Raw genomic sequence first — 13,621 nt, 5'->3', positions numbered from 1 at the left:
ATGCTACTGGGCTGGGATCAGAGCAGGTCCTCCAGCACCTGGGCAGGACCAGCGACGGCTGTGGGGAGGAGTTTGGGGTTGGAGCGGGGATCTTGGGCAGTGGGGAGGTGTCGGGATCGGCGACAGCTCATCTGGTGCTTAAACAGGGCTGTAGCTCAGAAATCCGGAAAATGTACTTAACCAATACCCGTCCAGTCCTGAATGTTTTGATAATCGGAAACGTACTGTATCATCAAATGCTTTCTTAAAATCCACTGTTTTCTTCACCACACACCTCCTAACCTTTCATTATTCCAATTTGTTCTAAATTAACTCAAGCTGCTCTTTGTTATTGTTAAACTGATCACCTATACTTTTCTAAGAATACCCTTGACACACATGACACATTCTAATACTCTGGCACATATCTGAGCGTGAAGTAATAAAGAATTTTGTGGCAAACCCTCCACTATGCACCTATTTTCCTGTCAGGATTAAAGGCAAAGTTAGCAAGCACATGGAACCTTGGTTTTTGAGCAATATTGGTAATCTAGTTCAGAAAAAGAGAGAGGTATATAGCAGATTTAGGCAAATGAGGCACTTGAGTATGAAAAATACAAGAAAAAAAAACCAAGAAAGAAGTCAAGGCGGCAAAAAGATGTGGTTGCTCAGCATGCAAAAGAGGGTTTCTACAGGTAAATTAAGAGCATGTGGTGCTGGACACAGCCAAGAAGAACTCAGCCACCACATTGAAAGTTGTTAATGACTTTTTATTCAAATTCAGCGCATGCCCCTTTAAGGGCAGCATGAGCTCAGTCACCTCGTGCATTGTGACGTCATAATCGCTGCCCCAGGCGTGCGCTGGGCAGGAGAATTGAGGCAGGGAGAAACCTTGACAGCGCCATCTTCCCATGGCTGCCCCGCCACGTGGCATTACACACGGGGTCGGTTCGCTATGAGAGAGTGCGCCACCACAAGCAAAAGGATAGTAAGAGACAAAATTGGTCCCCTCAAAGATCAATGGTCAGCTATGTATGGAGCCAAAAGAGATGGAGGAGATATTAAATAGGTTTTTTTCATCAGTATTCACTCAAGAGTTGAGTGAAGCAAGGAAAATGAGCATTGAAGTTACAAAACCGATTACTTAAACAAGTTGCTTTTAATTTTCTTTAAACATAAAAACAGGATCAAACTAACTTATTACTATTAACTGAACCTAACTTAATCCCCTTCTAATTATAAGCACGTGTGTATGTAATATGTATACGTTCAGGAAAGTTCTTTGATTCACAGTCCAATCTCACTTCTCACTCCTCCAAGTTCATCAGTATTAGGCAATTCTTATACTGTGCACAGAATTTAACATTTATGAATTTCTCCAGGCTTTGGTGCTGAAAGTTAAATTGTTACCACTCAGGAAGGTTCTCACTAGTTTCAGAGAAAGATTTGTTGCTCGTTGGATGGACACACAAACTGATTTCCTCTGATCAGCCACTTCAGTGCCTTGCCAAAGAAACTTGCCCCATCATGGGTTTTCCAAATGATAACCTTTTCTTTCAGGTCACCACAGTTCCTCTTGTTTCCCTTATTTCAGGAGAAATACTCTAGTCAGCCGTTTCCTCTTGTAAGGACTACAGGCTTTCAATATGTCCTCAAAATGGGTTTTGAACAAGCTTGCCATGTTGCAGCCTCCAAAAGACACTGCAGAACTCAGTTCTCTCTCTAAAGCTACTGCAGACCTCAGTTCATTCTCTCTTCTCTCTCTCGAAAAGAGAAATCCTGTTGGCTCTTTCTTTTCTCTCTCTACTTGTAAAAGAAGAACTTCTTGCAGGGCTAGCCCAATCCTTGAAAGATTTTTATCAGCACTTGAGCCCCAGACTCTTCCATTTACATCTGCTTTTTGAAATTCCTTCCAAAACAATTTCATTGTCTTTGCAAAGGCAGTCGGAGCCTGGATGTCTGGCTTGAGTTCTGGCATTTTAAATGAGATGTGTTTTGTAAAATGATAATGTCAGTGTGTTTGTGGTGACCTACACTAAATCCCCACAATCTATCTCTTTTAAAGACATATTTATATATAATTTATCCTGCAACAAGGGCCTAACAAGATATCACTCTGACCATGAAGGAGGCTAGTGTAGAAATTGCAGGGTTTCTGACAGAAATATCCTTAGCCACTGGTGTGGTGCCAGAGGATTGGAGGTTAGATCTCATTCTGTTGCTTAACAAAAAAGGCTCCAAAAGTAACCCTGGAAATGATAGGTTGGTGAACTAGACATCAGTAGTAGACAAATTATTGGAAGGTGTTCTAAGAGATCAGATGTACAGTATTTGGATAGCCAAGGACTGATTAGGGTAGTCAATATGGTTTTGAACATGGTCGGTCATGTTTAACTGATTTTATAGTTTTTGAGGAGGTTACCAGAAAAGTTGAAGGAAAGGCTGTGGATGTCGTCAACATGGACTTTAGTTAGGCCTTTGACAAGGTTCTACATGGGAGGTTAGTCAGGAAGGTTCAGATGGTCAGTTTTCATGTTTAAGTAGTAAACTGGATTCGACAATGGCTGGATGGGAGAAGCCAAGAGTTGTATTGATTGCTTCTCAGACTCTAGGCTGTGACTAGTGGTGTGCTTCAGGGATTGGCACTGAGACCATTGTTGTGTGTCATCAATATCAATGATCTGGATGATAATGTGGTAAATTGGATCATCAAGTTTGCAGATTGGAAGTGTGGGCAGCGAAGAAAGTTTTCAAAGCTTGTGGAGGTAACTGGACCAGCTGGAAAATTGTACTGAAAAATGGCAGATGGAATTTAATGAAGGTATGTGTGAGGTTTTGCATTTTGGATGGACAAAACAAGAAAGGACACACACAGTAAATGTTAGAGCACGGGGAGTGCAGTAAAACAGGGATATGGGAATACAGATACATAATTCCCTGAAAGTGGCATCACAGAGTTGTTAAAAAGAGCTTTTGACATATTGGCCTTCATAAATTGGAGCATTGAGTATAGAAAGAATGTTATGGTAAAGTTGTACAAGACATTTGTGGCTAAATTTGTATTGTGTACAGGTTTGGACACCTAACTACAGGAGAGATATCAATAAGATAGAAAGAGTGCAGAGATTTACTAGGATGTGGCCTAGACTTCAGGAACTGAGTTACAGGGAAAGATTAAACCCCTTAGGACTTTATTCCCTGGAATGCAGAAGAAAGAGGGGAAATTTGATAGAGGTATTTAAAATTATGAGGGTTATAGACAGAGTAAATTTTTCCACTGAGTTACAAACCAGAGGACGTGGGTCAAGGGTGAAAGAGGAAAGGTTTAGGGGGAACTTCTTCACACAGAATGGTGGGAGTGTGGAACGAACTACAGCTGAAGTGGTGAATGCAAGCTCAATTTTAATATTTAAGCAGCATTTGAACAGGTGCAGGGATGAGAGAGGTATGGAGGGCTATGAACTGGATGCAGGTTGGTGGGACTAGGGAGAAAAATGGTTTGGCACAGACTAGAATGGCTGAAGGGTTCTATTTCTGTGCTGTAGTGTTCTATGTATTTTGCTTACCAATTTGCCGCCTTTCTATTATTTCTGCCATATCTACCCTGCAGATATTTGGCAATATTCTCTTCTAAATCAGTATTTAGTTGTACAAATGCTGGTATCTGTAAGCATATAATATTTGTTTATTGAAGGTCCCGCCCATCCATCTTAGTACTTTAATATTACAGACTGGTAAAATATTTTTATTTTCATTTGTTAGCTACTGCTCTTCTCACCAGTGTTATTTTTCCCTTCACTTCCTTGGCCTGGATCTCATGATGAACTTACCTGACAAAGCAACCTATAACTGTATCTGTTGCATCATGTTCTCAACCTCCCTCAGCATCCAAGGGACCCTGCATGATTCCCTTGTTTCTTCCAGGAATGCTGTTCTCTCTACCCAAAAAATCTCTCACGAAGATCTGGCTTTCTATTAATCTTCCTTCCGTCCCCACCCCTTCAGTTTCCATTTTACCCCGGCTTTGTACTCCGATTCAGTTGAACTTTATCGTTCAGTTATAAAACCAAACTTTGATAAACAAGATAAAGTTTTTGCCTCCTGACATTGGGTTGACCTTGTTCCCCAAATCCATGATTGTCAAGGACACTCATGAAAGGATTTCAGAAATTTCTCACTCCCCTTTCCCTATACTATGACATTATTCCATTCAATATTTATAAAACTAAAGCCTGCATGGATATTGTTCTTGCACATCTTTAATTTACTTATTGATTTGGACTATTTGGTAGCTTGTTTAATAACCTGAGTGAGCAAACCTTCTCTACTTTTCACCAATTAAATTCATTCTTTTAAGATGAAATCTATGTTGTCTTTCCTATTTGGTAGTTCCACTCCATTGTGTTTTTCTCCTTGACTATTATTTCTTAATACTTGGTGTCTGTGAATATTAAGCATTCAGTCCTCACCATTTCTAAATCCCATTTCTGGTACTGTTACTACATCACTTTTGTGCATAGCTATTTCCCCCTGTTGATTATCAACCTTGATAGTGTTGAAGCCATGATTGGATCAGCAGTGAATTTGTTGTAAAGTGGAGCAGGCTCAAAGAGGTGCATGCCTCATTGTTACAATCTGCATGTTAAACAAGCATAAGGCTTTCGCAGATCTGCTGATGTGAACGCCTTGCCTGATTGTTGCACAGTGCAGATGTTCACTTGAAAGGGCCAGAAATGTCTCGGTCTTAAAAACGCAAAAGGAGAAACTTTGCTGGAACAATATCTCACCTGAAGCTATAGCTTACATACAATATCACTGTTTTTTGAATGTTAACTGAGAATGTATTTATTTATTTCTTGCAGAACTGGAGCAAAAAGAATTCAAGTGAAAAGGGAAGAGGTCAAAATTCTAAATTGCCTCCGCGATTTGCCAAAAAGCAGCAGCAGGCAGCACATCAAGCTCAGACTCCAAGTTCAGTTCAGTCTCAGCTTCAACCTCAGCAACAGGCTGTAGTTTCAACTACAGATGCAGTTCAGGATTCTGCACCAGGCCCAACAGTAACTCCAAATGAGACTCCATTATCTGTTCAGGACCAACCGAAGGTGGAAGAAGGAAGTGAGGCTTCAGGAAATAACGGTGAATGTTCAGTTTTGGCCCCAACGCAAACTTTGGAAGCAGAGCTCTGGGAAAACCAGATTAGTTCAACCTCTGTCCTTTCGGATATCACCACAAAATGTTAGTATGAGCTGTTTTTTTTTTTGATAAACACTTTGTTATTTACATCTCACTTTCTTTTTGCTGCATGCCACTGAAAATCACAGGAAGCACTGTAATGTGTAATTTCTTTAAAGGGTTAATATAATCATTCATAAAATTTGTAATTTTAAATTTATCCACTGATCTCTGCATTTCCACTATTGTTTCTGGTAAGTTCTGTTTATCATGTGTCCAAAACATTAGTGTTTAAGGCTTTTTTGATTGACACAAACCAATTTACATTATAAATGTGCCGCGTTTACCGGAAGGGTGAAGGGTGGCCTACGTTCCTTTGTCTATCCTGACTGATTTCTTCAAACAGAAATCTTGGTGTCAGGGGGAGTCATTTTATAATGAAAACTGATGAGTTTTTGAGCCACCTCTCATTAGTGCTTAATCTTTGCTTCATCTTTATTTGGCTTTTTTTTAAACAGCTAAGTAGAGATTAATAAAAGAACAATAACATACAGGCCAGTTATCATTGTTTTGAGATCATGTCTATGATTAAAATGATTAAGCCCATTAATGTTCACTTGATTGGGGTGAACCAGTACAGATTTTTAATGGGTAATACCAGATAAACCTGATGATGTTTTGAAGTAATTATTAAAATATTGAGCAGCAAAATATCTAATGAATTTTTTTTATATGGACTCCTTCCACCTCCCCAGAAAGTGTTTGGTTTGGTAAAACATTCAAAAAAACTGTTGAATTGAAATCAGTTGATTCTCTTAGTGAGAAAATTGGCAAGATTTAATGTTCTTGGAAAAGTGAAATTTCACAATGAAAATTTCATTGAATTTTTCAGGATTTTGAGCTATCTCCTAGCATAGGGGCATTGTATAAAAATTGGATTGAAACCTTTCAATAATTAATTTTGGAAACTTCTCTGTCGAATGGTAGAATTGTATCACAGATCACTGTGATAAAACTGCACTGGTAGAGTAATTTCACCATGTTCTCAAAATATGGTTGAGATCTATGAAGATGTAGTACAATGTCATTGGTGGACCTGAGTGATTTGGCATTTTAATTCTTTGAAGTTCAAGAATAAGAATTCTTGGTTATTTTTGTGTGATCAGAACCACTTCTTGCTCCTCTGGATATAATGTTGGTTTTAAGTTGCATGGGTTTCCATTGATGGAGTTTGGTTTGCCACAATAGGTAACTGCTAGCAAGCTGTATTATGGAGCATCATGCTGTGGGAAAGATGATGCATTACAAGGACACAACCCATTGTAGTAATGAAGTCAATGGTCCATTTCCAAGTGACGATGAAAAACTGAAAAGTTATGCCTTTGGGCAATGAAAGTAGCTAATGATTTGTGTTTTTTTAAAAAAAAGTAATCCTTTATTTTTTGTAGTGGCATCAATTAGTCCTCCGCAACCTCCATCTGTCAGTGCATGGAATAAACCTTTGACATCTTTTGGATCTTCCCCTTCACCTGAGGTAAGTGTAACTTGCAGAGTAACAGAAATGTTTTTCTTGGTCTGCGAACATTGCAGCTTCTAGATGCAGACCCCATGCTCAGAGCTATGTAGTTGGTTGATGAGAAACATTTTTTGCTGCAGTAAAAATAGAAAATGATAGCAATTTTCAGGTTCAGTGGGGTTTGTGGAGAGAAAGCATTCATCAGAACCTCATTTTTACAGTACACTTGTCTAGAATCATTCACAAGTAGAACTGCTGTTAAATTTGAAATGTTTCACAAGAACAGATAGCTTTTGAATTGAAGTTTCCCTACACTCTTATTCAAGCATTTAATGCTTTATTGCACTTTTGTCCTTTTCTGTAAACAAGTAATTTCACCATGTTCTCAAAATATGGTTGAGATCTATGAAGATGCAGTACAAGCACTCCCAATAATGTAAATTTGGTGGATTTCAAATTGAGATAATTTAAAATGTAGTTTATGGCAATTGCCCCTTGGTTCACACCTTCTGACATGCATTGATTTTGAGAATCTCTTATTGTGATTATTTTTAAACTATTTTTTCAAAAGGATATTGGAGCATATGTGCCTTTAAGTGTGTTTTTAAAATTATGCTGCCCTTCTGCAAGTTAATATTAGCCCTTCATATAATGCTCATTTGATTTACTGAGTAGTTGGAGGGAAGGAACCATTAAGAGAGGCTTCTTCTGATTTTGATTGTCATTAATTGGTCCATTATTGTTCTGGGTTTGGTTTGTGAAAGCAATCTCTTTGAGTCAGGATAGTGCTAAATAGATGTCTGCCATACATGCATAGAAAACTACAGCACAGAAACAGACCCTTCTAGTCTGTGACAAACTATTATTCTGCCTAGTCCCAGTGACCAGCACCTGGTCTATATCCCTCAAAACCTTTCCCATCAAGTAACTGTCCAAATTTTTTGTTTGTCAAAAATGAACCCGCATTTACCAATTTAGCTGGCAGCTCGTTCCACATTTCCACCACTTGCTGTCAAGAATTTTACCATAATTGTTTTTTTAATTTTCTTGCAGGAAGAGGCTGGAATTGAGCTTGGCAGTGAGGCAGGTCAAGCAGTTGTCTCAAAAAGTAGCTGCACAACAACAGCCACCACCACCACCACTAATGTTGCAATAGAAAGTGATGTAAACACAACAGAAAGGGCTGCAGAGAATAAGTTGCCAGAACCAAAAGAACAGCGACAGAAGCAGTCTCGTGCAGGTCCAATCAAAGCTCAAAAGGTAAGCTACTTAGACCGCAGTCTATTGGAAAAAACCATGTAACATTTATTTCACAGACTGTTACTATTGCATTAATTATTCAACAATTTGTGGTAAGAGAATGAAGACCTGTAAACTACAAGTCATCACAAATGCTGAACCATTTACCTACTTCACCACTTGCTTTATGAAAACAGGAGTACAGCATCAATTACTATTGATAATGGACCCATTCTAGTTTGCCTATCGGCCAAACCAATCCACAAAAGATGCAATTACCTTGACCCTCCACTCTCTCCTAACCCACCTGAGAACAATGCCTTATAAGGCCGGCTATTATTCATTGAATTAATCTTGGCATTCAACACAATCATACCTCAGAGTTTGGTGGATTAACTAACCTCACTGGGACTCAGTACTCCTTTCTGCAACTGGATCTAGACTTCTTGATTGAAAAATCCAGTCTGTTGGCAGGAAAACCTCAAACCCCATCACACTGAGCACTGGTTCACCTCTGAGCTGCTTGCTCAACTCACTACTTACTGTTCATGACTGTATGGCCAGTTCAGATGCAGCAGAATCATGAAGATGGCACAATGGTAGTTGGCCTTATGCTTGTACAATGGTGCAAGAGCAACAACTTGAGCCTCAATGTGGACAAGACAAAGGAGATAATTGTGGACTTTAGGAGGACAAAGGACTACTCTCCACTACACTTCAATGGTTCTGTCATAGAGAGAAGTGGGGAGCACAAAGTTCCTTGGTTTCCTTTTTTTTAAAAAAAAACTACTTATCCTAAACCCATAACACTTTCTCATTAGTCAGGAGCACAGCAGCACTTCCCAAGAAGATTGAGGGCAAGGTTAGTAGCCACCATCCCCACAATGTTCTACAGGAGTTTAATAGAGAGTATCCTGGCTGGCTGCAACATAGTGTGGTATGGCATCTGTAGGTCAATACAGAGGGTGATTAAAACTTCTAAGAAGATTGCTGCACTCTCCCTTCCCATTATCGAATGATATTTGCAGGGATCAGTGCTTAAAGAATGCTCAGAGAAACATTGAGGACCCTTATCATCCAGCCTGCAATATCTTTGAGTCATTACCTTCAAGGAAGAGGTACAGGGTCATTCAAAACCAGGACTGCCAGGATGGGAAATAGATTTTTCTCGCAGGCTTTGAGACTGTTGAATAATCCGAAAAACCTGTAAATTGTATATATTTATTTTGGATTGTTACATTTTTATATTTGTGTGTGCGCGTATTCATGATGGTCCATAGATGTAAGGTTTTGTTGGATTGTATACATATATGGACAATCAGATAGCAATAAATTTGAACATGTTACTTACTTAATTAATTGCTGCATCTGCACTTTTGTATAAACGTTCTATGAAAAGTTCAGGTTTCTACTTAGAAACTGCTTAATGTAGGCATTGATTTTTTTTGGGCGTTTGCACTTAAATTCATTGGTCCAGAGTAGGAACAATTGAAGCTACCATCCCGTTCCCACAGATTGTAAGTTATTGTACATTTTTTTATTATCCATTCTTTCCTTACATCAGTTCCATCTCCTTGACCTAATTTGACTCTAGCATTTTCCTTTTGTAATTCATTTTTTTCCTTGTCACTACTTTAATTTGATATACTAAGTGTAATGGACCTGTGTTAATATTAATATTTAGGTTAATGTTAACCTATATTTCATATAAAAATGTCTGAATAAAGTAGGTTAGTGTTAAAATATTGCATTTGTATTTTTATTAAGTTAGTTGTGGCTGGTATAGGGTCACCCACAGGTCACAGCACATTTACAGAGAACCATTGTACTCCGAGTTCATTCTTGGAATCGACACATCTGGAAAGCTGAGCTATAATGGAACAGAGGTGTTCTTAATTGAAACTCAAGTACCGGGTGTGGTTCTTAAAAGCAATTAAGCCTCTTGACAGAGAGATAAGATCAGAGATTATTATGGATATGGTTTTTGAAAAGGCAAGAAGTTTTGCAGAAGTGAAACTAAAACTAAGGATTCCAGCAAATTGTTTCCAAGAATTGAGACTGACCTTATCGCTGATGTAAATATCATATGATTTGGAGATGCATATTATCAAATTCAGACATTTTAAATCAGTTCAGAAGCCAAGACCCTGTGACACATACAGGAGTTGGAATCTTGTGAAAGACTGGGTTGAATTGCAGTAATTGGAATAGGTGCTGTTACGTGTTACTCCTAATAAAAGGGAATACAGAAAATGAGTGGATTTTAAAAGGGAAACCACTTTCCAACTGCTCTTTTGAAAATAAAGTGCAGCCTCATTGTGGAAGGAAACTCCATGACTGAAGAAGAAGAAAACTTGACCTCCTGGAAAGGCAGGGGTTGTTAATATTTTAACACAGGAGATACAACATTAGTGGTTTTTAAATAAATAAGACCACTTCTCATTTGTGCCCAAATAATGGTCCTGTTTGAGGAATATCTCTATGAAAGACAGCTCATCCAGAGAATCGTGAGTTGAAAAAGATTTGAAAATATAATGTTTAAAAGTGCTTCATAATTATTTTTGAACTGCGTTTTTAAAAGATCCTGAAGGCAACAAAATATTTGAAACTGGACTTTTAAAAAGTGACTTTTTCAGCATCAAGTTTAAACTTAAAATGGTTTTGGATTTTTTTACACACACACACACACACACACACACACACACACACACACACACACACACACACACACACACACACACAAACAATTCAAATGCACACATTTGCACATAGTGGGGTTAAATGTAGAGCTAAGTTTAGAGATATGTAAGAAATGTTATGTTAATAATTTAACAAAACCTTATTTTGAATTTACCATTGATTAATTTTCCATTTCTGTTTCTTTGTTAGCACTAATAAGGGTTTATTAGTTCACATCTTGAAGGAAATAAAAAGTCAGTCCTGATATTTAATCAAGTTTGTGGATGTCATGATTCATCCTGCTCAGAAACTGGCCCTTTGGCCAACCGATTCCATCCTTGTATGAAACACCTATTTGAAAGTACAAAAGGACGTCTTTTATCTTTACCATATTCCCATGAACTTTCTCCAAATTTGACCCTCTCCTGCATGCAAAGGACGATTTGTAATGGTCATTTAACCCACAAACATGGTTTTGGGTTGTGTGAGGAAGCTGGATTCATCTGGAGAAAACATCATATGGTTACAGGCCTTTCAAACTTCACAAAGACCTTACCAGGGGTTATGATTCATACTGAGGTGAAGCAGTAGCTCTGCCAATGCAGTATTGTGCTGCCATATTTTTTTATCAGTTTATCATTCAGTAATTTAAATGTTTTAAGATCTAAAGAGCAAGGGAAATTTGAACAAATGCTGAGCACAGAATGGCCTTCACCAGAATAATTCACACGAATGGTTCATTTCTTAAACCAGAATACTGTACTTAAAACTGTTTAAAAAAATTAATCCAGACTTGTCCCCTATGGAATTGTGCATTCAGTCTTGACTCAGTCAAATAAATTGTATTTATTCAAATATATTATCACTTGAATATGGTAAAAATGTTGTGTTTAAATTTTTGCTTGTAAGAATTCTTAGAGGCCCTTGATATTTGAATGTTCCAACCAGGTTTAAATTAATATTTTGGGAATTAATACATTTTAACATCTGTGTCCTTTTTGCAGCTTCCAGAGTTGGGTCAAATGGAGAACAAAGAACATAAGCCTGGTCCCATTGGTAAAGAACGATCAATGAAAAACCGGAAGTCCAAAGATGTGCAGCAGACTGAAGCAGAAGATGATCCTCCAACTGCGGCTGTAGGGAGTCCAGAACCTGTGGAAACGCAGGAGTCAAATGTGACTGAACTGAGCTCGGAGGTGAAGACTATGATCTCTGTGTCAAAAGAATTTGAGGAAAATTCAGAGGTAATGCAAATCAAAGAGTGATCAAAATGACTGATCAATTAGCATATATATTACCTTTCCCTTAAATTGATTTGGAGGGTGCCTTTCCAAGTTCAGAATGCAAAAAGATTTCAGGGAATGTGAATGGATGTAGATATGGAAATAGGAGGTCATCTACTTTGGTTAAAAAGGACTAAAATGCAGTTTTTGCTTGAGAGATTGAAAGGCATGAGGGACCTGGGAGTCCTCATACAGGAATCGTTGAAAAATGATGAATGGAGAACAAGCAGTTAGGAAGATGAACAATGCATTGACCTTTATTAAGGTGATCTTGATAAGAGTAAAGAATCTTCGATGCAGTCCTGGTGAGACTATGCCTTCAATATTGCATATGTCTAGTCTTTTCTATCCACAGGGACAGTAAATGCCCAGTTTCTATGTAGATTCAAGACCAGGATAAATCAAGGAAATTGGGGAATGTGGTGTTAATGCCTGAAGTGGCACTGAAATAAGAAGAAATTTGTGAACTTGTTGAATAGTGCAAGAATATGATGGGCTAAATGACCTATTTTGCTTTTAAAAGAATTGCTGAGAGTGTAGGTAATTATTAAAGGTATTTGTATTGATGTTGGGTCATGATACCCTTGATATTTATTACAGTAAACTACCTGGAAAAATACCTAATATTGTAATAGCCTTGACATTTAGTGACACCTAAATGATAGAATGCCCAAATAATGCAGTTCTTCAAGTTTGTCATATCTGGGAGGGAAAAAGCATGTTAATTCTTATGTTCTGCTGAATTGTGATTTCTGTTAGCATAACTATCCCTCTTGCTATGCAGTGAAAATTTATGTCCACATTATTATAACATCGTTGCATCACATTCTCAACTCTTTGAGGAAAGAAGAAAATTGGAGCCAGAATGACTATTATCACATACATTTTGAAACTAGTTAGATCTTCAGTTAATATTTAGCATGTCATCAGGTCCAGACAATCTCCAGGTTTTGTAAGGGTTCTGTTCTGGGGAACTGTCTATAAGACCATTTCTCATCAAGTTAGAAACATCAGTCTTCCTTAACTACCCATATCATTCACTATGTATTGATGGTATAGTTATTTTGTTTTGTTCTACCCATAATTAAACGAATAGAATTTGGTCATTAATAATTGTGACAAAACATTATAGTACATTTCCAATGATCCGAAATGCTAGGAACTAGATCTATCTCAGTTAAGTGGATTTTTCAGATATTTGGGAATTTTCTCTAAAGCAGCCCAGTAGCGTCAGGAGTATACTTGAATTGGCTGTTGCCGATTCCCACACCTCCCTACGCAGCCGTTGATCCCTGACACCTCCCCATTGGTGTCACCAATCTTGTCCGGGAGCCTGGGGTTCCTGCTCCTGCTGAGGGCCCAAAGTTTCACCTTACCAGTAAGTGGTGGGAGATTGCGCAGGAAAATTTCAGTGACCCCACTGAAAGGGTATTTGACAGAAGGAGTGGCGCTGGTAAGCGGGGAGATAGCGGCAGCATGGCTCAGGCAAGCGGGAAGAGAGCGCAGCTCGGGCAGGCGAGCGGGAAGAGAACACGGTATTCAATTCAACTTCTGAGAATGCCATGGTGCAATTTATCACAAAACTCATGGCGAAAAGTGACAATTTATAAATATCAGTGCTATCCTTTTCTTCAATGTGTAACCTGTGGACAAATATCTCCTTGATAAAAGGTTGTACCACTTGAGCACAGGCGTAAATTTTTTTCAACTTTTTTTCAAATTGTGGCATCATGTCTCACTCAAACTTTCAGAT

General features: G+C 38.3%; 1 protein-coding gene across 13 annotated transcripts in view; it reads left to right on the top strand.

The window, feature by feature from the left end:
• Positions 1–13,621, top strand: part of prrc2c (proline-rich coiled-coil 2C) — a 102,234-nt gene that overhangs the window by 70,448 nt on the left and 18,165 nt on the right. For all 13 annotated transcript variants that reach the window (XM_069937757.1, XM_069937747.1, XM_069937758.1 and 10 more), the window contains 4 exons: positions 4,842–5,214; positions 6,600–6,685; positions 7,721–7,927; positions 11,590–11,829. In XM_069937757.1, the coding sequence (XP_069793858.1) occupies positions 4,842–5,214; positions 6,600–6,685; positions 7,721–7,927; positions 11,590–11,829 (906 nt within the window). The remainder of the gene's footprint in view (positions 1–4,841; positions 5,215–6,599; positions 6,686–7,720; positions 7,928–11,589; positions 11,830–13,621) is intronic.

This window comes from Narcine bancroftii, chromosome 5 (assembly GCF_036971445.1).
Source record: "Narcine bancroftii isolate sNarBan1 chromosome 5, sNarBan1.hap1, whole genome shotgun sequence".
In the NCBI taxonomy this organism is placed as follows: Eukaryota; Metazoa; Chordata; class Chondrichthyes; order Torpediniformes; family Narcinidae; genus Narcine; species Narcine bancroftii.
Note: the sequence above shows the minus strand (reverse complement) of the source record. Positions and strands in the feature narration are given on the sequence as shown.